The sequence below is a fragment of the Astyanax mexicanus genome, chromosome 22 (genome assembly GCF_023375975.1).
Source record: "Astyanax mexicanus isolate ESR-SI-001 chromosome 22, AstMex3_surface, whole genome shotgun sequence".
NCBI lineage: Eukaryota > Metazoa > Chordata > Actinopteri > Characiformes > Acestrorhamphidae > Astyanax > Astyanax mexicanus.
The window spans coordinates 19932547-19959466 of NC_064429.1; the positions used below are offsets into that span (position 1 = coordinate 19932547).

Genomic DNA, 26920 nt, shown 5'->3' on the forward strand with positions numbered 1-26920 from the left:
GCTCCTTCTGCAAACCAGTATGCCTCTGTTTGGCTGGAGAAGAACCCTTTTAGTGTGAGCTACAGCTGCAAATATTCAGAGCTGCTTAAAACTGTAGTTTACTGTAGAGTGGGAGGTGGAAGCACCTTCATCAAAATAAATGTATTCCAGAATGCTTCATTATATTCACTGCTCTACAAGGCTTATGCATGTTGAAATATGGGCCCTGTAGGATATGTCATAAACTGCAACTTGTAAAAACACTGCAATGTGGTAGACTTGGTCTTATTGTTCCTCAGAGAGTACTTTTTCTTTGTGTTTGCTTTCGTGGAAAGGTTCTGTATTAGTACAGTTGTTTATTCATACATGTAACCAGCTGTAGCAGCTGCTGCTCACTGTAGATGTATGTAAAAGCTATGTATCAGACTTTGCTTAATGTTATATCTGAAAGAGTGTGCCAAGGAGGGAAAAAGACAACTTTAAAAGTTAATTTATCAGGACCTGCAGTGTCAGAACCTAGTCAGCTGTCTTAAGCTTAAGATAAACATAATAAGAACAAACCACAGTCTCTTTCTTCCTCATTTTCCTGTTGAACTCGAAAGGAAATTTGGACCCAGTGACTTCATGCTGAGCCCAGGCATGGCTGCTTATGTGCTGACCTACCCCTCCCAGGTCTCTCAGCTTGCCTGCTCAGCTGTGTAATTGAATCGCACCTTGTGGTGCTAGTGTTGGACCGAGGGCTGGATGAAACAACAGGGGGGCGTTTTGGCACCAAACTGAGTGATTTCTTCACCTCAGACTCGCACGAGAAGGGGTGTTGGTGCTGGGGGTTGGGGAGAGGTGTTGGAAGACTCTTGCTACACTTTAGTGATAATGTGTTCTACAGTGTTTGTTCATCTTCAGCGTTGTCTGACGAGAACCTTCTGGCTGTTCTTCAGGGAGACAATAGTTGAAGTGTAGAGTCCTTTACTTCTCAGATAAGGTTAAAGAGAGACCGATGTCAATCAGTTAAATGTTGTTAAATGTTTGCAAGAAATGTCTAAACTTTCATGTCCTGAACATCCCTAAATCGATTGAGACGTTATGGAAAGCATTTTTTTTTTATTTACTTTAACTTTTTGTATGAACTAGGGCTGCACAATATTGGCAAAAAAAGCCATTTTTTCAATCAGATTGTAACAAAAGTAAATGATTCAACATGGCATGATTCTAATAATGCACTCCATATAGCACTGAAGTAAAGTAAATCATTTTAGAACAAAAGTAAAATTCACATTGTTCACATTTCCCATTATATATGTACCAAAGACAGATTATACACCGATGTAGTCTGTCTTTAGAAAATATATAATGGAAAATAAGAACAAGTTGAATTTTACCTTTGCTCCAAACAGCAAAAATATTGCACATATCCAAATCGATGATGCTGATATAGTGCAGCCCTATCATGAACTCAAGATATTTCATGTTTTGTTTGGTCAACTCATTTAATTTGTTCTTATACATCCATTCCTGTGTTTCTTTGTGGTTTGAGGAGCAAACATGACCATAAGATCTGCAGGTTATCAACAAAAGCTTTGTTTTTGATTTTTAAAATCTATGTTTTTGATTTGGGGTTGCACATTCCCTTTTAATCTGTTAGACAGTTTTTTCCAAAAGACCAGTGCTGTATTGGGTCTAAAATGAAGTAGTGAATCATCCTGAAAATATAATTTTAGATTTGACTGATATGACTGGAATATTAAAATAGGTAAGGATAGCCGTATAATAAAATGTGAATAGGTCATCTGTCTAAAAGTACCTAAAAATGAGAAATGCATGTTGGCGCTGGGCTTGTGCACTCAATGTTCTCCAGTGATATCGTTGTCTGTCTGTGCCAAGCAGAACTAATTGTGTAATGTAATATAATTTTAGCCGTGTAGATCACAAGATTAGATTATGTCTGGTTTTCTCTTTTAAAACACTATTTATTGTGCATTGCAAAACCTGAAACCCCGGTATTGCCCAAGTCTTCCCCTCCCTGCAGAGAAACAGCAGTTCATTGTGTTCCAGCACTCAGATGTCTGTCAGTACCTGCGGGATGGATGTGCCTCAGCTCAGTGCTTCATGTCTTGCATTATCACTAAATGGTTCTATAAGATTTATGGCTTCCCTTAGTGTAAACGCATTTCCCCTGTGCATGGTTAAGCTGTGTCAGCCTCCAGCCTCATCGATCCTGCTGCTGCCAGTGTGGCTGTGACCCTTGGGGCATGTGGGTCTCTGGAAAGCACTTTTGCTTGTTTGGAAGGTGCTGAGAGGTCCTCTTGTGTTCCTACTTCCGTCTGGTGAGGTCAGTGGAACAAATCCTCAGAGGAGATGATGTAAGACCACCTTTCTGTGGTTGTTTTAATCGGAAGGGTCGAAGGATGTTTTAGAGGGAAGTACCAATTAAAGTTGGTCACTTTGTGACTGGTACACATGAAGCCTATTGATTTCCTTTGTTTGCCTGCATTGTGTAACACAGTAGGTTTAGGCATGCACTTCAACCTGGTGAAGCATCCCACTGTGGAACAGCTAGCCAACTTCGTAGATGTGAGAGCTATTAAAAGGAAAGAAAAAAAAGGAGGGAACTTTTGTCTCTAAAAGATTATAGCACTAGTGTTTATACATATCCACTAATTTAGATTTGTGCCAGGTGGCACTTAAACTTAAATCATACCAAAAGCAGAGAGATATCAGTTTGTAAATCAAGCGTTACCCCAGAGGACAGCTTAAGAATGGCCACACCTGTATAACTTGTGAGGTGTCATCTTCTGAGTAAAGGTCAATTTATTTATCTCTGCAGGCTATAGCGTTGGATCCATGTATGTGTGCAGGGTTCGTGTAGGTTTGATACAAAAGTGTCCTAATCCTGAATATGGGCCAGTGTGCTCATGGCAAGGCCACATGAATTATAGGAGTTTGACTGAGGCCTGATAGTTAGTACCAGGTGGATAATGGGAGGGTCAATCTGTGAAGTTGCACGGGCATTTAATATTCCTCAATCCACAATGTCACATGTACCAAAAATATATCATATAAAGCATTACCACCCACAGTGCACAGTGGAGTGAGTGGTAGTGATCATGACAGGCAGCATCTGGCTAAAATTGTCCTTGCTGAGATGAGTGACCCTGGCAGAAATCATATCCACATTCAGTGCAGGAGGCCAAACATACACACAACCCACAGCTCAATGCAGTGTTTTTTAACTTCCTTGTATCATGGATAAAGTAATGGAAAAAGAGATTAGTAGTACCTCCCATGACATTTGGAATGTTGGTGTAATACATCTAGGTTTTTTTATTCAGCTTGACATTTTTTCATAAGTTCACTGATGTGTGGGGAAAGGAACCATTTAGAGAAAGTGAGCAAGATGGTCTTCACCTTCCAAGCCAGAGAGAAAAAAAGAAAACATTCCTATTTCTGCAAGCAAGTGGTACGGGTGCGTAATCTTGTCATCACAGGGAAATCTGTAGGTTAAGCCAGCTTACTGTGCTGCTGGATAAAGAGACACCATAGCTCTCATTGGCTCTGCATGGATAAGCAGGAGGCTGAGCTGTCATTGACTTCATAGCTTAACTCTTTCTGGGAATATCCTCCTTCATAGACCAGCAATAACTGGCCAATTTGCTGTTGCCTACACTGTCAAGTTTTTTTTTTTTTTTTTTTTTTTTCATATAGTTTCCTGTTATAGTTCTGTAATGAAGTACATTGTAGTGTAGTGGACAATAACATGTATATACCAATATGGCCAAAAATATGTTTTTAATTTTGATCACTACAATATTGTCTATATGAACAATTATAAATAGCCAGAGTGGCCACAACTGACATCTTTACCGACCATTGTCTCCTGAAAAAAATACTTGCCAATTCATGTAATGCAATAAATGTCAGTCAGTGACGGATATAAATAATGTATGTTGAAATATTGGATATGTGTTTAAAAATCATATTGCTGTTAAAGCATTTTATTACCATATATATCTTGCATTATTGTCCAGCCCTACATTTGCATAATGTCCATTACCTACATTCTGTGGCTGTTTATTAATTGCACATTATGTTTAGTTGTTCTGTCTAGTCTTGGACTAGACAGTAATTCTGTTTTTGAGAATCATTGAAAATAGCTTTTTATTAAAAGTTCTGGATCAATCTTAGTCTTGAAATATTGGTTCAATATTGCTGGAGTTTTGTTTCACGCTGGTTTATTGCTCTCGCCAGTGTTATTGTCTGCGCTCGTTCATGACTAATTGATTTCAATCATTCCCGTCATGGGTTGTGTTGGTTTGTTTGCTGTTGTAATGAAAAAATCAATTTTCCCTAAAGCCTTTTACACAACACATTGATTGAAGCACACCAGCATTTTCAGCCCTTGGTATTGGTTATGTTTGTTCTGTGCTGTGGTGCTACACCCAGACTCACTAGCTCATTTCTAATGGTGCTAAAAACATAAGCTTTCTTATATAACCACACTTTTTTTTTCTTTCAAAATGATTAGCTATTTTTTTGTGCTGTAGCCTAACTAGTAAAGGCTTTCTACACATTTAAAATGTATTGCTGTGAGCCTAAACGCATTCCAAAAGGCTTGGTTTTCAATGGACAATTGGGATTCTTTCTGTAATGTAATATCTGTAGCTGTCTTAATGGGCATCTTATGTTTCTAAGAAACATAACAGTGAAAGAGTATTCTGTGAACAACGCTTTTACTTACTTTACTTCAGAATTTTGTTCATAGATTTGTGAAGATATAAATGAAGTTCAGCCACTCACAGGTTTGTTTTTGTTTTGATTTTTCTTACCAGTTATGATGCACTGAATTAATTTGTGTTTCTAGCACTATACAGCTTGGTGTTTGTTAAAAAAGGGAATGGATTACAGCAGTGAGTGTTTTGATAGGTGGGATAGTGACCAATTAACTGATAGGGTGCTGCTTAGTGTTTGAAGTCATTTCTAAACAGGAAGAAAGACATGTCTGCAGTGTCAAATGAAAATAAAAAGCTTATAAAAATCAAGAAATTTAAGAAATTAATAACACTGAGTAACTAAGTAGGTGGCTATGGTTGAATAATGTGCCCTTTTAACAGTAGGCTCGAACACATTGTTTGTCATAAGGCCAGATGTTATCCACTACAACTCCTTAACTGCTCCTGTGACACAGGCGAAGATGAAACCAAAACTTTACGTGAAGCATTGCTCTTTTGTGCTCTAGGAGCTGGAACTGTTTAAAAACAAATGTCATTTAATATGTCTGATAATATTGTCAAATTAAGTGAATATTTTTAACAGCTTAAATAAATGTTTGGTTTTGGACACTTTAAATGCTTTGTGACTAAAGTTAAAGAGCTAAGTAGTCTTTTCATATATTGCTCAACACTACTGTGGGATTAGAAACAATAACGGTTACAGCCTAAATGCGGTTTTAATGTGCCATTGCTGTTTTGGATGTTAATTTAATTTTGAATGTATTTTGTTCATAGCTTATGTGATCATAGCTTATGTCCCAGTCTGCCCCAAACTGATTAGTGGTGAAAAGGCAATAAACATATTTCCCGGCCACCCCTTCCAGAAAACAAATGCCAGTTACATAATCCATGTGTTTAACCAAAGACCTAAAAGCAATAGACCACAAAAACAATGCAATAGTTAAGATCGGTTTGTGACAAAACATAGAGCGGAATGAGGAATGGTATTGAATCTAATGTGTATATGAAGGAAGGAAGATGTCCTCAGACTGACTTCTTTGAGATGGGAAATAAGATTTAGTTTGTTTGGAGAATGACTTTTCCCCAGTGAGGAAGTAAACAGCATAGAAATAGTTCAGAAAGGCAGAGATGGTAAGTGGATACACAGATCAAATACCAATGCCAGAGTGGTCCCATGACATCACTGGAATAAGCTGTACATTTGGTTGTGAAAACATGACCTTGGACTTGCATGTAAAGGTTTCCTGATAACTGCACATTGTCTACATATATGTTTTATTGGTCTGTTTAATGACAACTGAATAAAACTAAATATTATCTATGTCTTTATAGTCTTTTATAGATTCATGTCTATGTCTGGCACTGTTCTTTGTTTCAGACCTTTTGTCATTTTGCTTTGAATTCTGTGTATTTAAAATGTGATTAATCTTGGCATTGGTATTCAGTGGAGGCTCTGTCATTCAAATAAGAATTATTGTCTTTGAAGCAATGCCATAAAATGTTGCCTCTCTAAAGAATCATTTAGTAACATGGTTTCAGTTAAACTCTCCAATCTTTTTAAGAATCTCCAGTGTGATGTAGAGATAATAATGTTGGCCCTTTTTTTCGGACATTTGGATGCTGGTGGTTTGACAGGATTCAGCCAAAGTAAAAATTGAGTAAAACATAAATGAGCCATTAACATACTTTACAGCTTCAGTGGTTTTGCAACAAATAACCCTTTCCACCTTTTAAAGGTGCTATATGTTCTCTTCTGCCACTAGTTGATGTACTAGAACACCAAAGGCTCAAACCAAAAAAAGTGCTTCATCTATCCATGTATTCCCATCTCTCTATCATTCATGTTCTCAGCCTTTTGTCACAAACCCAGAGAAAACAACTGATAAACACAGGGAGCACAATTAGGCAGTTATACGATAAGGAGGCACTGGGTTTGATAGTGTTTTGAGCCCATATTAATTTATTCTGCCTGTCCATCTTCAGTCTGTTGAGGGTAGCTGTTGTCCCTGTAAGCATTGTGACTGTCCTGCTCCAATCTGATGAGCCTGCCTGCTGTGCCTGGGTAACAATTTTGAGACTTACAGAGCCTGTTAGCTTTGCCTGTTATCATTGTAAATATTTTGGCAGAGAAATATTTGAATGGTTACTTCTATTTGAATGTTTTTTCGAGCACTCTGACAACTTGTAAGCTCAATGCTGTGTGTGTGATCGCTCCAAAAAACAATACAGTGAAGGGCAAACTTAGGGAGGGCTACCATTCCAAAGGGTGAGACTAAAATGCAACCAGACTGACTAAGAAAACAAACACAAAAAACAACTTTACTTCACTACAGTTTTACAAAGAAATGAAAGATGTTAAAGTTTGTAGCTTTTAAGAATGTGCCACCCACAAATATACAAGTAAATAGCTTCTCCTCCCCTTGCCTCCACACCCACCCCATGGTCCACAGCTATGTGTAATAATAGTGCAGCTGTTCATAGACCATAGATCCTGTTACTGTACCAGTGGGCATAGATTCTTAGAAAACCATTCCACAAGTGCTCTAGATATGTTTTACAGTTCCTCTGTGTGAACAGACTGCTGGAGTATTTTGGTTTTTGAGTGTTTTCTGCTAAACTGTGCTAAACTGTTTCACTAGCTCAGCCCACTGGTTCTCACTGTTTAATTGGCTCTTCTCCAGTGTTTCTGTTATCCCACCTCTTTTCTTACAAAATTTACAGAAAGTACAGTTTTCCACAATCTGGTCCGTCTTCTCTTCCATCTTTTTAGTTTTTGTACTGCTCTTCACACCCACTCTCACCCACACACTCTTATACTCTATACACTGCACAAGCAAAACACCTCTCTTGCACCTACGCTCCTTTTTTTCTCTCTTTTTTCTCGTGTTTTTATAAAATTTATTTGGCAAACAGCAAAGAAAACAAACATCTAGAACACAACAAGAGTCAGATCGATTTGCCCTCATGCTCTCTGTTTGCGCCTACACAATACACGTTTTCTGACATCATCCTAATTGAATAACACCCTCCGTTACCACCATCACGTCTTGGACCACTAAACCGAGCCATTTGGGACTTTTCCTTTGAGTATTGGCCCACTCTGCCGTTTTCCACGAGGCTGAATGGTGCCTGCTGTTGCTCCTGGCGGAGTCCATCAGAAGCATCTTAATCTGGGTACAAGTCTGTCAGCTTCCTGGCAGCCTCCAGCCTCCAGATGCCCCCTGATCAGACAACCGGACAGGTGGGACTGTGATTAAAGCAGATCAGAGCCTTTCTATAGAGAACACACAAAGCAGGCAACTGACATCAGAAGTGAAATAATAGAATTTGATTACTGCATGTCATCTGTTGTTTTTTTATACTAACAGATCTAAGTGGCCTTTTATCGTGAGCATTAGCATAAAAAAATCTTTATGCATATAGATTAAAATAATATTGATAATATGGTTCAAATTCAGTCAAGAATAATTAACTCAAACATCCGCACTGTTTATTATTGCTCACTTAATTTTTTTGACAGTTTTTCCTGAGCACAGTTGATTATCCTTTTGTGTACTGTCCTATCTCTACCAGATTGCAGTAATTACTGGTTAAATGAAGTTAAAGGCATGTACGTGTGCACACGTAATTCTGTGAATTGTCCATGCACTAAATTTGTCAAGACTTTTTTATAATAGGAAAAATTATGGGCAAGTTTCCCAGAGTGGGATTAAGTCCAGTCCTGCAAGGCTACACAGCATTTTGAATGGAGATTTTCCTTTCAAAAGAAAATATATTCCACAATTAGGCCTAATCTCTGTATTGGAGATCAGCCCTAAGTATGGTAGGACTGAAATATGGGATAATTAGTATCGGGATAAGTCTGATGCTAGAAAATGCTGGCCAACCGTCATGGTACAAATGTCACAGTTTTGTGAATGCAGTCGCAAGAAGTATACAAAATTAGTGCTATTTACAAGTGCGTACCCCCCACTTCATCCTTCTTGTATCTAAATTCCCTTTTACACAAGCACACTAACCCAAAATTTTCCTGAGAATACCTGGAGGAGCTATGTGTGAGAATGCAAATTTTTGTATAAGTTGTACTGGACATTAAGCAGAATACTCTCAGAATACTCAGAGAACTCACAGCTAGTCATGCTGTTCTTTCTGCACATGCTACAGAGGATTCACCCCTTGCCTGCCATGCATAATATTTTCCTATAGTAAGAATGCATGAGAAACTTATGCATGAAAGAGCAGTTCTGGATATAGTTGGCACCTGATTCTCTGGAGATTCTCTGGAGTTCAAATGTGAGAATCACATGGATCAATAAAGGGGTTCCTAAGTTAGCGTCATATTGTTTTGTTTTGTAGTTTGTTTTTGTTCGTATCAAACCTTGCAGTGCACCGATCTGTAACCTTTCTCAAACTTTACACACCTACACATGGTGTTGGAATTAGCTAATTTTAGAGCGCAGTTCATTAAAAAGTTTAGTAGTATAGTGTTTTTTGTTGCTTTTTCCTAAATAAATTGAACAAAACAAGAAAAACAAGTTTAGGTTGAACAGTGAAAAGCAGTGGGCTGAGGTGGAAGAAGCTTCATTTAATATTCCCAGTTCTTACTCTCTTAAATGAAGCTAAGCAGTTTCTATAATAGCCTTAAATAACTCTGTGTTCTTCTGTGTTAGGCAGAGCGTTCAAGGACTTTGAGTTTGATAGCCTAATTTTAAGAGGCACAGTTAATTAGCTAAATCAAGTTTAGTAGTTTCAGTACTGGCTGATATCCAATCAAACATCCAATATCAGTATCAGTGTAGATTAGAGTATTGGGCGACTAGCATTTATAGTTGGGAACCAACCAAGCAGTAACTGCAACACTAACCAGGATTGTCCAAAAGAATCTCTCACTGGTTTAAATGGCAGAAGCAACTGGGTGCACGTGTAGCATTCCTGGCTATTGTTAGCACAGTGATGTAATCCCAGTGCACGAGAAAGAGAGAGAAAAAGAGAGATACAGAGTGGGAGATAGAGCTAGATAACAGTTTGGGGATGGGATTATAGCTAGGTGAAAAGGAGTGGAAAAGAAAAGTTGCAGGCTGTGAAAAACTACAAGTCCAGGTCTAGCTAGAGCTCTGACCTTGTTGTTACCCCGGGGTCGTAATAATAATAATAATAATTGCCTTTAAAACAACTTGGCATTAAGTTGTAACCCCTGCAGGCTGCAGTGCTCAGCACTCTGAAATAGGCTGGACTGCACGTACTTACGTACACACACACACACACCTCCTCATGTCAGCTCTACTGCGGCGGAGAGCCACTCAGTAGCTGTAGTGGGCTTGGCTAAGTGCAGCCAGCCCTCCACACACACTCACGCACGCATACACACACACTGACACTCACACACACACACACACACACACGCGCGCGCACTCACGCACGCATACACACACACACACACACACACGCGGCACCGTCCATCTCTCTCGGTATGTCCATGCTAGCAACCGAGCCCTCCAGCTGATGGGGGTCTCTGACTGAAGTCATCCCGGACTGTGGCTGTGGAGATCTGGATATCTGAGAGTTAATAAGCCGTTTGACCGGATCGAAGCTGCCAGCTAAGCTAACACTATGAACAACGCCAAGAACCAGCGAGTAAGTTTCAGACCCATTAAACGCTATTTTTAAACAATTTGACTGCATTCGTATAAAACGCGTAATAACACGCTGAATACTACTTTTGTGCGTTTAATGTTCGAGTCGCGCGTGTATTTTGGAGGAAAATGTGTGTAAAACACATTAAAAATGTTAGCGTTTACCTCAGGCGGGTTTACCTCAGGCGGCTGTGGTGGCCGTTAGCCTTTACAGTTTACAAATCAGGTAAACGTTCCACACGGTCGCGCGCGCAGGAGCTTTTTTGGCGCGCTTCCTCGCGCTCTGGGAAGATATAAGCAGCGTGATTAAGCGAAAAGCAGCGAGTGTGTATCTGCTGGTTTTGCTTATTCTGGTATTATTTGGCTGATAAACTAGTTAACTAGCTGTTTAGAGACTGAGATAAACTCACTGACGACAGAGGAATGTGCAGGATGTGCATAAGCAGAGATTAGACAGGTATCAGACACTTGGATAAACTGAAAGCTTCTGGATGAATGGATGGATGAATGGATAGTAGGGTTGAGAAACAAAATGATATGTTATAGTGGACATAACCCATGTCACAATATGCTATTCTCCAGTCATATGTTTTTCAGTATATTAGGTTACATGGGCTACACTTTCTTTCCAAATGTTTGTAGACACACTGCACACATCTAATTAATGTTTTAACCTACTTTAACTTACTAACTAACTTTTATTAATTGCTGACATGACACACATCTTGGATAATTCCTGTAGGAAGTTCTTCTAATATAATACAACTCTCTTTAAGAGCAAATATAAATATGATAATTTTATCATTTTGATGATCGTACTGGCACCATGTAAAAAGCCAGCTGGCATGGACTACACATGTATAACCCAGCTGACCCCCCCTCCCAAAACCTTAAGCTATGGAGCTGTGGAGCTGTGGATCTGTGTTCCAAACCAATGCTTTAGGAATGAGTGTGGGAAGAGATGGGGTGAGGTGGTGATCATTCAGCTGTCGCTCAGTGCAATCATACCCTTACAGCAATGCTCCTCTCCAAAATTCCTGGACAGTAGAGAAAGAGAAGAGTCCAGCAAATGCACAAAACTGGAAGAATCAATGATTTAAGATGATGTGTGAATACTTTTTATTCAAATATAGTGTATTCTTTGTCAACCACCCATATTAAATACATATAGGTGGATAGAAAGATGATTGCATTGCTCTGCACATGGAGAAGGCAGTTTCTGCCTCTTTCTCAATCATTCTTTCCATTCCTTTCACAGTACCTTGGCAGACCCGCAATCTTAAAGTCTCAAATGTCTGTGTCTAATTCCACAGCATTAGCTTTCTGTCTGTTTGTCCATATTGGAAAAAGTTTAATTTCAGTAATTGAATTACACCCACTCTAATCAGATTGATTATCAATTATTTCTTTGCCCTGTGGGTCTTGTATGTGATTATTGCATAGAATGGTGTTCAGGGTTTTTCCTGTTTGGCCATCTGCTGCAGGACATTGTGTCAATATCTGGTGAAGAAATGTGCTAATGGCTCTTTTGCTTGCAGGGTCCATGTTGTTTCACAATGGACTAGAACCCTGGAATGCTTTGGAACCCCAGAGATGATCATGAGGAGACATTATAACATTTATTTGTCCCACTTTCTTGTAGTGTTTGCCCGGGACATTGCCACACATTGAGTTTACTAAAAGCATGCTCTCCAACACTCTATCCTGGGACTCTGTGAAATTTAAGCATTCCAGCTATTGTTGGGACAGACTTGGTATTGCACATCAAGCAGCGCATATTTCATACCCTGCAGGGTTCTCATCTAGTGATGAATGAATAGGGGCCCCACAATAGCCACATAACTTACAGAAATTCCTCTCTAATGGAAACTTGACCCCAAAGCTGTCTACCTGTACTGTACCCTCCCTTTTCCCTCATCCAGAGGAGTGTCTGTTTAACATTTTGTTTCCATTGCATGCAGACACTCAGCTAATGTATATGTACATGTGTGAGACTGTATGCTTGAATTATGTTAAAACTCCTTAGTCGGATTCAGAAAAGGTCATCTGCAGCAGAGATGATGAATCTCGGAGACAGCCTGTTTGCTCTTAACTCGTTTGTGAGATCCGTGGATTGTTGGATCGATTTGACGGCTACAGCTCCATGAGCTATTAATCTCTAAAGTTTGGCAGACAGGTTTTAATGGTACCTACTAGATCCGTTTCAAGCTTAGTACCCACACTGCTGCAGAAGTACCATTTAGCTTCTGGTTCCGCATCTTTATACAATTTAAGTACACTGTCACTAGACAGAAACTAGTGTCATGTCATAGGACTTTTGTTCATTGCTCTATTAAAGCTATTAAATAATGATGTGCTGATCTGCTGGTGGGTATGCATGTGGGGCCTCCTAAATTGTCAATGGAATGTATGCTGTTGACTCGCTTGTCTGGATGCATGAATAATTCTAGCCAGGTCCACTGTGGGCGATGATGCCTTCTATGCCTTGCCATGAGCACACTGGCCAGTGATCAGCCTCATTCACAAGATAAAACCTCACAACCCACACAGGTCTGGGTGTTTCCAAGCTGTCCTCTCACCTTTGCTATCCCATGACTTCTGGCATATTGTATAGTAATATGCTAATGATTTTTAAGTGATTGGTTTTCACCATCATGACTAGGTTAACCATACACTTAGTCTGGTCTGGGCCTGAAAATGCAGCCAACCAATGAATCTTTGCTCCACCTGAATATGTTCCTATATGTCTGCAGTGGCTGTCCACCTTTATCAAGGACATAATCATGTGTCTCAGTAGGATGTCAGACTGCTGGGAAATATGGGTCATCTCAGTGGGAACATTTCTTTGAAGAGTATCTGAGCTTGGCTTGTTGTGTCCTGTACAGGTGTAGGCCGGAAGCTGCACAGCCGGACTCTGTCAAAAGAAATTTGAGACAAAAACGCACAGTAAAAAAAAAACACAGCTCCCTGACTCTTCCCTTTCCTACTGCCTGTGCCAGTCTTTCTTTTAGACCCCAGTGTTTATTCCGCTTGGCTTGTCCGGGAGCAGTCTTGGGAGAGTTGCTTAGCTGAGCAAACCCATTTGCTGGGGATCCGCATCATATATTTTTAGCCCGGGCAGTGCCATTTATCTCCGGTTAGGTCTGGAAATGCCGAGACGCATATGTAGGAAGTGCAGCAGGACAGAGTGGAAGTGATGCTGAGAGCAATACTGTGTTGTGGCCAATCTCAATCTCAGGGAAGAGGCTACAGCACTGTCATTCTGTTTTATGAGGCTGTCCAGGTGAAGAGACAAAATGCCAATCGCTCTTCAGGCCTGATTTAGTGGGAAACTCTGCAAGATCATCAGCTTTTTCACCCTGGCTTCCCAAAAGGAGCTGTGTGTGTGTGTGTGTGTGTGTTAAGGCCAATTTATACTTCAGCGTTGAACCTATGCTGTAGCCTGACAAGCACCTCCTTGGACTCCTTGGTGATGCGTAGATTCGCAACTGTGATTGGTCTGCCAGGCCTTGCGTTCCCGCCCACACATTCCTGCCTTCGCGATTTAAACTGCAGAGTATTACATTGCAAATCTCCTTTTTTCGGCCCAAGATACACCAACCCCGTCCCCTCCATCCCCATCACTGTCTCGCGTTCGGACCGATCAAGAGCTGAGTCAGCGCCAAGCACTCAAAACCAAAGGAAAACAGCAAAATCGGTCCTTTTATCAGCCGTTTAAATGTCAACGACAAAAAGCGTTTTCTAGGATTAAAAGTGTGAATTCAACTGAAACTGGAAATATCTGTGCAAAACTGTGCTGGACGGAGGTGCACAGCTTTCAACACGTGCATTTACAAGCACGTGCCCAACCATGTAGATGGAGGCCATGCGGTTACCTCGTGTTTACTCCTGCCCCCTCTAATGCTCCCCCTTCCCCTCGCTTCCCCAAGCAGCAGCCTGTCACTTACACAGACACAGAGACAACACTGTGTATCTTCTTCTTTTGTCAAGAATCAAAACATTGCAACATGACATGTTTGACTTAACTGCCTTAAGTGATATTGCACGTCTTGCGATGTGACTATTGCGCATGCGCACATCACGATGACTATGCTTAAACAATATGTCGTGAAGGGCCTACTGCAGAGCGATGCAGAGCTGCTGATACGCACATGCAGAAGTATAAACATGCTTGGCTGCATGGCACCCACTCGCTGGATTTGTGAAGACTACGGCTATAAATTGGACTGGATGCTGACCAGGATGAAGAAGTAGTACCACACTTTCGTAGGTTTACTGGGAGATTTCCTAGGTGGTAGCACATTTTTAAATGTATCTTGGTTTATTTGGACTCCTTCTTTTACGGAGGAATGTTCATACTTCTTAAATTTGTGAGTGATATGCTGATAAAACACAATTAAAACACTTTACATTCACAGGACTGACTGCTTGCCTAATTAATAAGCTAGTGTTTAGTTTTTGGTAATTAATGTTTGCCTTTTGCTAATTATTATTAGTCTTTAGATAATATCTGCAGATGATTGTGTTTGTAAAAATGGGGAAATGGGCTAAACTGCTCTGCTGGGGCTGTCATTCCTCTGCTTGCATGCTTTCAATGATGTTTGTGAATGATAGAGCAGATGGATGCCAGTATTCATTCCATGGTGCTTATGTGTCTGTGTTACCTTCTGGCTTGCTGTTTTGAGTCAGGCTGTTCTAGTCAGATTTACCAGAGTTGCAGGCCTCCCTCTGATAATCTGCCCATAATGCTGCTCCTGTGTCCTCTGTGTGAGGGCTAAGCTTGCCCTTTCATGCTTTACCTGAGGCTGTTTGTCCTAATCTACCCCAGGTGTGCGGCAGTAGGGTGGTGCCTTACTGGCACACGACTCCACATTACACCGTGGTCCTCAATTAATTTTGGTTGGATAGTGACTTGGAAATACTACCTAAAGCTTCCACCGATATTAAATTCATTTAAATAGTGCTGTGAATAGTTTGGGCGCTGGAGAATCTCCTAATTTGGTTGGATTATGGCTCTAGGCAAGCAAATGCTTTGATAACTCCTACTGTTTTACAGTGTTTGGCTAGGTAATGGCTCTGGACCACCTAGACTACTGCTGTTAATATGATTGCATAATCATGCTGCTGGTGGTATCTCTATTAATGTGCGCTCAGTGGGCAAACGTACAGCAGTTTGTTTGAACACATGCACTCTCTCGCTTGCGCTTCACTGTACATACCTCCTACATACAAATATAAAGTGACTCACTCACTCTCACTCTGTCCTGTGGTAATCCCTGGCTTTCTCTTGCCTGTGGTCCAGGCTCTTCTGGTCCAGGTTCTTTTTCTCTTGCTTCATCACCCCCTCATACTCATTTTATACACACACAAACACAGTAGCGTGACCGTGAGTGCTGCTGCAGTAGGTTTAGAGAGGACTCAGTGGCCTGCGTGTATTCCATAGAGAATTCAGCAGTTTATGAGAGAGGTCAGCTTTTTTTTCACACACACACACACCTCTGAAACACACACACACACACAAACATGTGAGCAGCAGTGAGTTATTGAAAAATGCCTCAGTTTATGTCTAAAGACATTTACTCAAAAATTACTCACACTGGGAACCATAACCCTGAAATGAAGAACGATGCTGCTGGAAATAATGTGTTTTCACTCCAACATGAAAACCTTCTGACCGTTCACAATCAATATTAATATCATCACCAGCAGCTTCAGAGATCTGAGCCTTAAATCCAAGTTTATTTTTGTGTGTGTATGTGTGTTTAGGCTTGTGCTTTTGTGCTTGAATGTTTTTATTGTTATTTGTTATTTTTTTCTGGTAGGAAAGAGCAGTGTGTGGGCTGCATGCATAGGTTGCGTGTGGCTAGGTTATTTACACAGATCTTTTTGAGCATATACTGCAAGAGGATGAACTTGTTTGTGTGGTTGTGTAGATTAAGACCCTGTTTACACCTGGTCACTTCGTGCATTTTGAGTTTCAGGAGTATATCTGGATAAGAACAAACCATATGAAAATACAAGAGTAAATTGATAAGTGTGTTGACACTTTGACCAGTTTGCATTTAGAACAGATACATCCAGAATTTAGTCATTTAAAACACTTCTTCTGAGATGCATTTGAGCATCCATCACTGCAGGACTTCTCCTAGTACACCCTTAGCACTAGGCAGTATGTCATTGAGCGCTGGCTCTGTGTCTGTCTATGAGGAAAACAATCATGGAGGATGATGACATGGAAAGTTGTGACTTTCTCATGGACAGAAGATGAACTTTTCTGGTATCGGCTGATACCGAGTATCAATACCGATACCAACTGTCTTTTCCTGAATAAGATATAATAACCTGATTGGCTGCAGTAGATAATGACTGACGAGGCTCCTGTTGTCGACTTAAAATTATTCAATTGAACATGTAATGATCAAAATATGGTAACCAGGAAAATCTTTAGGCGCTTTTCAGATTTTCTGTTTTAATTAATACAAGATATATGTGCAGTTTTTCTTTAAGAAGAGAAGTTAGCTGAATACGCTTCAGTAACAGACTAATGGATGATGGTAATACACACGGCTGGTGCATAAGCGCAGCTCGCTGCCTTGTCTTGAGGATGAGGACTTTGGAAGACTCTTACTATAACCGGCCCCCTCTTCAGACGAATTGATGTAAAAGTCTAATCAAAAGTTGTCAGAAGAGACGCAATGATATCGCAATACTCTGATTCTGTGTTACTCAGTATATCTCAAGGTAATTGTCAGCAATACTTCACAGCATCGGTGTTATTGAAGAGAATAAAATACTTCAAAATAAGCAAATAACAGTAATTATGGATTTATTGGTGTGTGTCAGTTTCACAACCAATATACTTCACAACACGTTTACCCTATTCTTTTGATTAGCGCCACCATGTGGAGTAATAAAGCAACAACTTTAGTAAGTCAAATTGTGGGCCGATTCTTAAGGAGCTTAGAAAGCCTTTCATGTTTCAATAAAATAATTGTCATTTGACGCCACACGCCGATAATCTTTCGCAAACGAAAACAATACGATATATCGCATTATAGATCTGTCCCACCCCTAGTGCAAACAAGGTCAGAGTGTCTAGAAGTTTGATCTTCTTGTTTCCTAACTAGTATCAGCAGTTCACAAGCTCTACTGCAGTGTTGGACTGTTCTTTATAGTGAGATTAATATGAGTTTAATGGGCCATGACCAACCCCAGCACACGGTGTTCACTGTCACTCTTACTTTTGTATCCTTTGTCCGAACAGTTGAATGCCCTGCAGTGTGAGATCAGTGACACGGTGACTCAGCCGGTAACAGATTGCCTGAAGAAGCTGAAAGGATGATCTGCACAGGGTGGTTTGATTTTCTGACCTTGACTGCTTGTCTGGAAGGGAAATGTAATGTGAATTTGTAACTCTCACCTGCAGGATTTGACAGTGTAGGCACTATTTGAGCTGGATTAGTTTTACTTGAGTAGCTGTAGGAATTTATTACTGACAGGAATGGTGAAGGATTTAAATCCTGTACAGATCTGTAAAGTGTGTCGTTAAGTCCGTAATAAAGAAGATTGATCTTCTGTAATTGGTAGGACTTCAAGCTTTCCACAAGCATAAATTTGTTGTAATTCAGTGATTAAAACATCATAATAAAGGCATCTGTTTAGTGTTGTTGGTTTATTTTTGTTTGCTACTTAGTAGAGATGGACCTTTTTACTGTTTTTGGGTCTGACACTTTTTGCAGATACCATTCGAGGGCGGGGCTGGATGCCATTCAAATCTGTTTAGGCAAACTTGTTAATGCATCATTGGGCAGGGCTTCTGCAATGTTCATTTTTTTTGTCTCTCAAACTGAAATGAAATTAACTTTCCTTTTTTGAATCAAACACATTTAAAACACATTTAAGCATAGCTCTGTAGTGTCTAATACAGATTATGAGGGTTGTACTCTTTAGAGGAGTATTTGGTTAGCGGTATTAAAAGTCTTTACTGTTCTTCCTTGTCAAGGCACATTGAACAAGAAGCTTAAATGAAGTAATGAAGTTATTGAGATATCGTATCGATTGCTGATTGCATTTTGTGACAAAAATGTGTCCAATACTGATACATCATGCATACATTTTTCCATCTCTTTTTGTTTCCATCAAAATATTTTTTTATAGTACAGCTGTGTAAGAACCTGGTGATACAATAGGTATCTTAATACAAGGGATATGGTTCAGTATATTGCAGTACTCTATGCATTTGATTGACATGAAATTTTATGAAATGTTATGTAGTCAGAAGAGTGGGATTTGAAAAAAAAAAATTAACCACTAAAATAAATCATGAATATGTTTTTTAAGCATCTATACAATATTGCAAAACATAACATGATTCATCTGTATTTTCTAACAGCCATTGTCTACACTATACAGTATAATCGCCAGTGATGTCAGTAACGCGTTACTCTAATCTGACCCTTTTTTTCAGTAACGAGTAATCTAACGCGTTACTAATTCCAATCCAGTAATCAGATTAAAGTTACTTATCCAAGTCACTGTGCGTTACTCTCTCTCTCTCCACCTCACACACAGACACACAAAATTTTTTCCGCCAGTTCTCGGGCTCCCTATCTCTTTATAAAGGCGTTTTTTCCCGGCCGCGTCCCAATTCACTAGCCAGGGCAGCGGTCTGCACAGATCTGATTGGCAGAGGAGAGCGTTTGAAGTTTTTGTGCCGCAGAGCACGTATACCGTAAAGACAAGAAAAGTTCTGGCGCTTTAAATGAACGCTGTCAAAATTAAATACTTTTCAGTAGTTTACTGGTTCGGGTCCGCACTGGACAACGTCTGGGTCCGGACCCGGACCGCAGTCCGCATATATGTGATCCCTGGCCTAGACCATATACACGGTTTTGTTTTATAAAACCACTCTTTGCTGCCCTGCAGAGAACAACTGGTTCAATGCTAAGATTTACAGTGTTAAATATTTCAGGTCAAGAAAGACTTTTTTTTATTTTTCTTTTTTTAAGTATTTATGTTAAGTGAAATCAAGAAAGACCATATTTTATTTTTTATAAAAAAAATAATTTATGTTAAGTTAATTCAAGAGAAATTGTCTTTTATTTTTATAAAAAAACTTATTTTTTCAGGAAATAGTTTAAACTTTAAATGTCTAGAGATACATTGTTGCTGTTAAAAATGCATTTTCCAATAAAGGGAGTATTGGCAAAACTGGTTCTAATGTTTATGTTAAGGCGGCGGGAGGTGGTGTCTGCAGCTGCTGAAAGTAACTAATAAAGTAACTTGTAAAGTAACTTAGTTACTTTTAAAATCAAGTAATCCATAAAGTAACTAAGTTACTTTTTAAAGGAGTAATCAGTAATCAGTAATCGGATTACTTTTTCAAAGTAACTATACCATCACTGATAATCGCTTACAGTTACGCTATGGTGTTTCCATGCAGTTGTCTGTATCTGTACCTTTTGGAGAAATAAGGCATTTTGTTCAGTATCTATCATCCAGTCATATCCCTTACATTACTCATCTTCTTCCATTGTTCTAAAGAAGTGTTCCAGAATGGTTCTTGCCTTGGATTTGCTTGGTGTTCAATTAAAAATCTAAGGAAAAGTGCAGTAGAATATTTACATTATGCGGACAATCTTTAAACCTCAGAATGCTTCATCACACACATCACATTTGCTTATTTTGGTAATGTAAACTGAGTGAAATGGAACATAAAGGCTTTCCTTGGCTCTGAAGAACTTTTTGTACTTCCATTTGGCCCCATTTTTTTTTAAGCAAATACAACATTATAAAGGATGGCCCCTCTCCCAAAGGTTCTTTAGAATGATATTAAACTGTTGGTATGCATTTGATTTGCTTCAGTGGTTCTTTGAATCGAAGGCCCCTTTTTGCTTTGAGCGTATGGGGAAACGGATGCCGCTGGAGCAGCACTTTAATCACTTGTTTAAAATGAAGGGTGCAGATAGTCATTAGCCTTATCTCCATTTATAGGCAGGATAAAAAGGGACAGCTTTGTGGTTCGCTTGCTCTGTGTGTGATTCAGTTATTTAAATACACTTACTCACACACACATGCGCGCACAAACTCAGAGGCAGAGTGAGGCCACTAGGCCAGTACTCTTCTCTCTTTTTTTTGGGTCCAGCTCCTTCTTCTTCTTCTTTTTTTTTTTCTTTTTTTGCATCTTTTTTTTATTCCTCCAGCTTGAATGTGGTTGACCTACCAAAACGATGTGTGTTAATAGAACACTTCTGCACACAGTAGTTTCTCACATGGCCTCAGTGGCCTGTTTATCTCTAATTATCCCCCACGCCTTTCTTCTTCCTCTTCTCCCTCTTTTTTTTGCCTGGTCTCTCGTTTTTCTATTCTCTTGTTTTGACACCAGTTAACAGATGTGCTCTTTTTTCTTGTCTCTTTCTTTTTATCCAATTTATCCCTCTGTTTACTCTGAGGAATTGTTTATCTGTCACTCTGTTTCCTGCCCCTCTCTCATCTGTCGTTTTCCTGTTCTTTTTTCTATGTGTGTGTGTGTGTGTGTGTGTGTGTGTGTGTGTGTGTGTGTGAGAGAGAGAGAGCTGTTCTCAGCATACAAGTGAAGCTGAAGCGAAGCCTCTGGGAAATAACGGGCTGCAGCTGGGTGATTCTCACGAAAAACAGATTTAAAAGGGTTCACACTTGAAAAATTTCAAAAGGCATTTAAATATAAAATTTCTTTTTGTTATGCAAGACTAGGGTCTGAACTTTTTAGAAATACTTTTTTTTTTAATTTTATAATTTTTTTCTGTATATTTTGCACCATTTTAGTCAGTCAGAGCACACACATTCTCAGTACCGCAACATGATAACACAGAACAGATATGGTTTAAAAGTTACACATTTGTTACTTTTTAAATAGATATTATTAACAGTTGTGCTCATATGTGTATATAACCCAGAAAATATTATATTTATAAGTTTCCCATTTTTTTTTATTTTATGATTTGTCTCATTACCGCAACAGATTTCATGATTCATGTCCTGTCTTTTCAGGATATTTAACTGAAAAATTACATGTATAATTTCTTATTTAGTACAGATGACCTATGAAGAAATACAATTTATCCAAATACCATTATAAACTAGAATTTGTTTTATAACAGTAAAATAATTAGTAAATAAATATGTGTTGCGGTAAAGAGAATGGTGTTTCGGTAAAGAGAGTCAATGTTTCGGTAAAGAGAGTCATTACAAGGATTCCTACTTAATTAACAATAACACTTTACACAACAAACACAGAGTGTGAATGCTGTGAATAAATAACAAATTCTAATGATGTACTTCTTGAGTTTTGTATGGAGTAGTAATATTGAACAAAATGTGGTATTTGCTGTTGAAAATTATTCTCAGTAAGACTCAAGCTGTGAAAATATCCTATTTTGAACTGTGTATTTTAATAAAACAAATTTCAACATACCTCATTAGACATAAATTCCTTAAAACTTTAAACATCACTGTATAACTAAATTGAAATGGAATGTTTAAATACAAAATAAGTAATTCAACATCTCATAAAACAACTTTTTTATTAAGTATTAATTTCATGACAGATATAAACATCAATGTACAACTAAATTGAAATTAAATATTTAAGTATGAAACAAGCAATTCAACATCTCATTAAACATCTTTGTATTAAGCATTAATCTCATGAAAAATGTAAACATCAATGTGCAACTAAATTAAAATTAAAGATAAAATTAAAGAAAGTTGTTTAATGAAATGTATATATGTGTGTATATATATAAATTTCATATATATAATATATACATTTCATGAAACAACTTTTATTGTTATAAACTGTTAATAAAGGTTGTTTCATAAAATGTGTGTATATATATATATATATATATATATATACATATAAACAGTTTATAACAATAAAAGTTTATAAAAATAAATTTCATGAAACAACCTTTATTAACAGTTTATAACAATAAAAGTTGTTTCATGAAATGTATATATTATATATATGAAAATTATATATATGAAAATTATATATATATATATATATATATATTATTATTATTATTATTATTATTTTTATATATTATTTTTATATCTTATGCGGAAGTTATATGGGTGTCACTGCCCTGCTACATAAATCTGTTTTTTATCTGAAATTGCATCATGTATTGTTTTATATATTGTTTATTATAAGTAAATAAAGGCTTTTTTATGAAACAATATATATATATATATATATATAAGTTCATGTCACTTAAAACATTAATTTCTCTTTACCGCAACAGTGAATCTCTCTACCGCAACAGGCCTTAAATTGTTGCGGTGTATGAGAAGGCTGTTGCGGAGTATGAGGGACCTTAACCTTCTTTGATCTCTGTGGGGCCACCATGATGCCTGGCTAAACTTTTGCTAGCTTTTTGTATTTAGACTTTAAAAACCTTAAAAATTCCCAAAACACAATAACATTTTCATTTTTTTAAACATTAAAAACTAGCTGTTTCGGTAATGAGAAACAAAAAGTTGTGTATGCTCGCTGACAACCAAGTTTTTAACATTTATCTGGAGAGGTATAAAATTAGGTGCTTACCTGGTAGCCATCTTGGGTGTCATACTAAAAGGTGTCCCCCCTCTCAAAATGGCTGTTTTTTTTCTGTTCCTTGTGGTCTTAAATGGTGCTTGAAAATTGTTGCGGAGGCTGAGAACATTGGTTCTGACCAAAGTTATTTTTCTAAATATTTTCTTTTCTTTTACCAATGAATTCCAAGTAATACATTTTTATTGACTGTAACAATTTACTTTATGAGATACATTTAAGTTTTTTATTATTTATTTATTTTAAATATTAAAATTGTGTAATTGAAGAGCCGAGATTCAGCAATGGACGCGTTGCGGTACTGAGAATTTCACACTAAATTATAAAAAATACATAATTTAAAATATCACAATGTCTACTGTTTATAAACCAGTGTTTCCCAAATTGATAGCATTTACCTGTTCATCACACTCCTTAATGCCACCTCATTAGTCTGATTTCGTGAGAATCACCCAGCTGGACATGCGTGTGTGTGTGTTTGTGTGAGACTGATCTATTGAACCCACCTTTGTTTGTCTCAGGGTGTTGGTGTGTGAACATATGAGGCTGGAAAGAGTCTATTTTTGTGTGTGAATGTTTGTTTGTGTGTGTGTGTGTGTGTGTGTGTGTGGAGGAGGGGATTGGCAGTGTGAGAATGCATCATAAGTAGCGTTTTCCTGCGACTGAGTAAAGTGCTGGATAGAGAATCCTCATTGATCGGACAGAAACACTGTCATCATGACATCTCCGATCCATTAGTAACAATAGCTGCCTCTATCAGTCACATACCGACTGCACTGCATTCATCGCGCCCACATTACACACACACACACACACACACACACACACACACACACACACACACACACACACACACACACACACACACACACACACACACACTCCATGCTCAGAAAAATGAGAGTACAGCGGATAGCCTGGACAATAAGACAACTGGAAAGCACACAGAATTGAGATTGGGTTGACAATGGGAAAAATAAGTTATTTAGGCTTGCTTTTTCTTTTTACTGAATAAAAAAGGAGCAGTAACAATATTGATTTGTATACTGTTTCTGTGAAGATGAAAATTAGAAATATTAATAATATAAAAATAAAAAACAACGTAAACTCATACAATATTTGGACATGACCTCAATTATTTTTGATGACCTCAGTATTACCCATTCTTCTTAATTGGTGAGAAGAGGCCTTAACTGTAAAAGAGACTGTATACAGACTTATATATAAATAGAAAAGCACTGGTTTCATTGTATTTGTGTTTTTTTATCTACTAATTTATTTATTTAAATATATTTTAAGCATTTCCAGCATCTAAACGTTTGTAATTCTACGATTGTTTTATATTTAACATTACATCAGATTCAGGATCATATTAAATGGGCTTGGGTACCATAATTAGTCATTCAACAAAATCGGGTTATTTTAACAGGCCTAACTACTACTATTACTATTACACACACACACACACACTCATACACTCACGCACACGCATGCACAAACACAGAGAAAAGGTCTTCCAAGCCATGTCATTAAGTCCATATATGGCCCTTTTAGAAGTGTATTATAATATGTCTAATATTGTATGTCTCTCATAATATGATGGTGGTTTATTTTAAACTGTGTTTGAACCACAATCCTTTTCACATGAGTGTGTTTCTATACTAGGACAGATTTCCTGCATTGGAATATATTGAATCTCAGCCCCTGCATTATAATGCATATCTCACCAGGTTCTCTCCAATACACAGCTCTACCAGGTAGAATCCTTATGAGTGGGGGAAGTTGCAGCTTGACTGGATTCGCATATGCCTGCGAGTTGTCAGTGTGGACAGTTTGGAAGAAAGCAGAGAGAAGGAAGGCTTCATTATCTGCTGTCAGGGTCCATCTCCGCCTCTGACCATGCTTGTGTGGTTGGCAGCAGGTTGAGTGTGAGCAGTGGTGCAGCTAATCTTGCCCTGCAGCTCTGCACTTTAATAGACATGCTAATGAACAACACTGTTCCTTCGCTACTGCATCGTACACACACACACACACACACATACCAGACAGACGTCACCAGACAGCTGCTACCTGCCACATGCTAGCTGCTAGCTGCATTTGTGTGAATGGCCACACTTCGGTTTGCAAACCATAACTCTCCAAACCATCACTGATTGTGGAAACTTCACACTAGACCTCAAGCAGCTTGGATTGTGTGTCTCTCCACTCTTCCTCCAGAGTCTGGTCCCTTGATTTACAAATGAAATGTAAAATTTACTGATGATCAGTGATGGTTCGGAGACACATGTCATCTGCTGGTGTTGATCCACTGTGTTTTATTATCAAGTCCAAAGTCAGTGCAGTGTTTTCACAGAAAATCTTACAGCACTTCATGCTTCTCTATGCTGATAGGTTTTAGGAAGATGCAGATTTCATTTTCCAGCAGGACTTGACACCCTGCCTATACTGCCAAAAGTACCAATTGGTCTTATATAATATTCAAATTTTGAGATGCACTAGTATATTATATAAAGAATATACACCAATAAGATGTTTGCTTAGTGGGCTAAACCCTATGTATTAACATTATTGGAGGTTTTGATAAAGACATGCAAAATTAAAGCAGAAGTACATAAGATTGTTTGTTCTTTTAAATTGAAACCAAATTGTATTTCTGATTTAGGAAATAACAAAATATATAATTTAAAGGTATCCGTGTCCTGAACAATGGCACAATCATCCCTACAATGTCTAATAAATGCATTCTAAAAAGAGGATGGTCTGGTAGGTTTGTTTTGGCTGTGATTACCTAAATAGGTAAATGAACATAAAACTATACTCAAACACATTTCATACTGCAATTTATTTTCATTGCATTAACCTGCATTAAGAGTACTCTGCATTAAGAAGGCTCTGTGTAATTACACATTTTCACCAGATAGGTCACTAAATCTCCAAATCCCCCAAACAGATTGTCGCTTTAAAGAAAGTGCTGCTGAATACATAGAACTGACTACATGTTCTGTATGTTGTTTCTTGGATGCTTTGGATGCTAACAATAGTAACAACAAGTAGCATTAAAACGTAATTTAGTATCATTCCATCTGAATCTGTGTCCCAAGGTATGACTCCAAGCTTAAGCCACTTGACCATTCTGCTCCATCCCTTGTCAATCACCCGTGCATAATTAAGCCATAGGGGCAGGCAGTCTGCAGTGCATAACTAATCCGTGGATAGGAACATTAAGTAGCTGTATGTAGATAAAGCAGTCGTAAGTGGTCTCTGTCCCCTCAGCGCTGTGCTTTGATTATCCTGAACTAGCTCTCCCTCTTATCTCCACACACTCAGGCTTTACCTAAATAAGGCTCTGCAGTGCTGCAGCGGGCCCTTCAGTGCAGTGTAATTCTGTGTGTGTGTTTGCATAAAGTGACCATAGTGAGATTTATAGTGGAGGGTGGTTTGTGTGATTGCAGTAATGGAGTCTTGGGGCCTCTGCTGATTTGTAGAGTTGTAACTTGGGTTCATCAGAAGTTTGTGGGCCATTTAGCACTGCAGTGAAAGATGGAATAATAGCAGTGAAGTAAAGGAATTGGCCCAGGATTGGAACATATGCCAGAATCTGTGTTGCACAGGCTTCAGTAACATAAGCCTGAACCAGGAACACTATGTTCACATTACCAGGCTGAAGTGACTCAAATCTGATTTTTTTGCTCAATGTGGCTCAGATCTGATTTTTTTCATGTCTGTGTGAAAGTGCCAAATTGGATTTTTTTCAAATCAGATCTTAGCCACTTCCATATGTGGTCCTAAATCAGATACGTATCATGGACATGCGACATAAATGTAAATGGTTAAATTCATACAGAATTCATGCATCTTTTTGCTTTTACGCATGCACTACGTGCTTCTTTCTCGTACCCACACATCTCTTGGTGCAGCTGTGCAGCTATAGCTGCAAAAACAGCAAAAGCAAACCGCCTGGCCCCTTTCCTTTTTTCTCCTCCTCG

The 26920-nt window shown here is 38.5% G+C and overlaps 1 protein-coding gene across 4 annotated transcripts in view; it reads left to right on the forward strand.

Annotated features, from left to right (window-relative positions):
- rtkna (rhotekin a) overlaps positions 1-26920 on the forward strand; it is a 108071-nt gene that overhangs the window by 41495 nt on the left and 39656 nt on the right. Inside the window, exon 1 of one of the 4 annotated variants that reach the window (XM_022667592.2) lies at positions 10109-10340. The exons of the other annotated variants lie outside the window; for them this stretch is intronic. Within the exon in view, the coding sequence (XP_022523313.1) occupies positions 10317-10340 (24 nt within the window). The 5' untranslated portion in view covers positions 10109-10316. Of the gene's footprint in view, positions 1-10108; positions 10341-26920 lie in introns of those variants that run through there. 4 annotated transcript variants of the gene reach the window in all.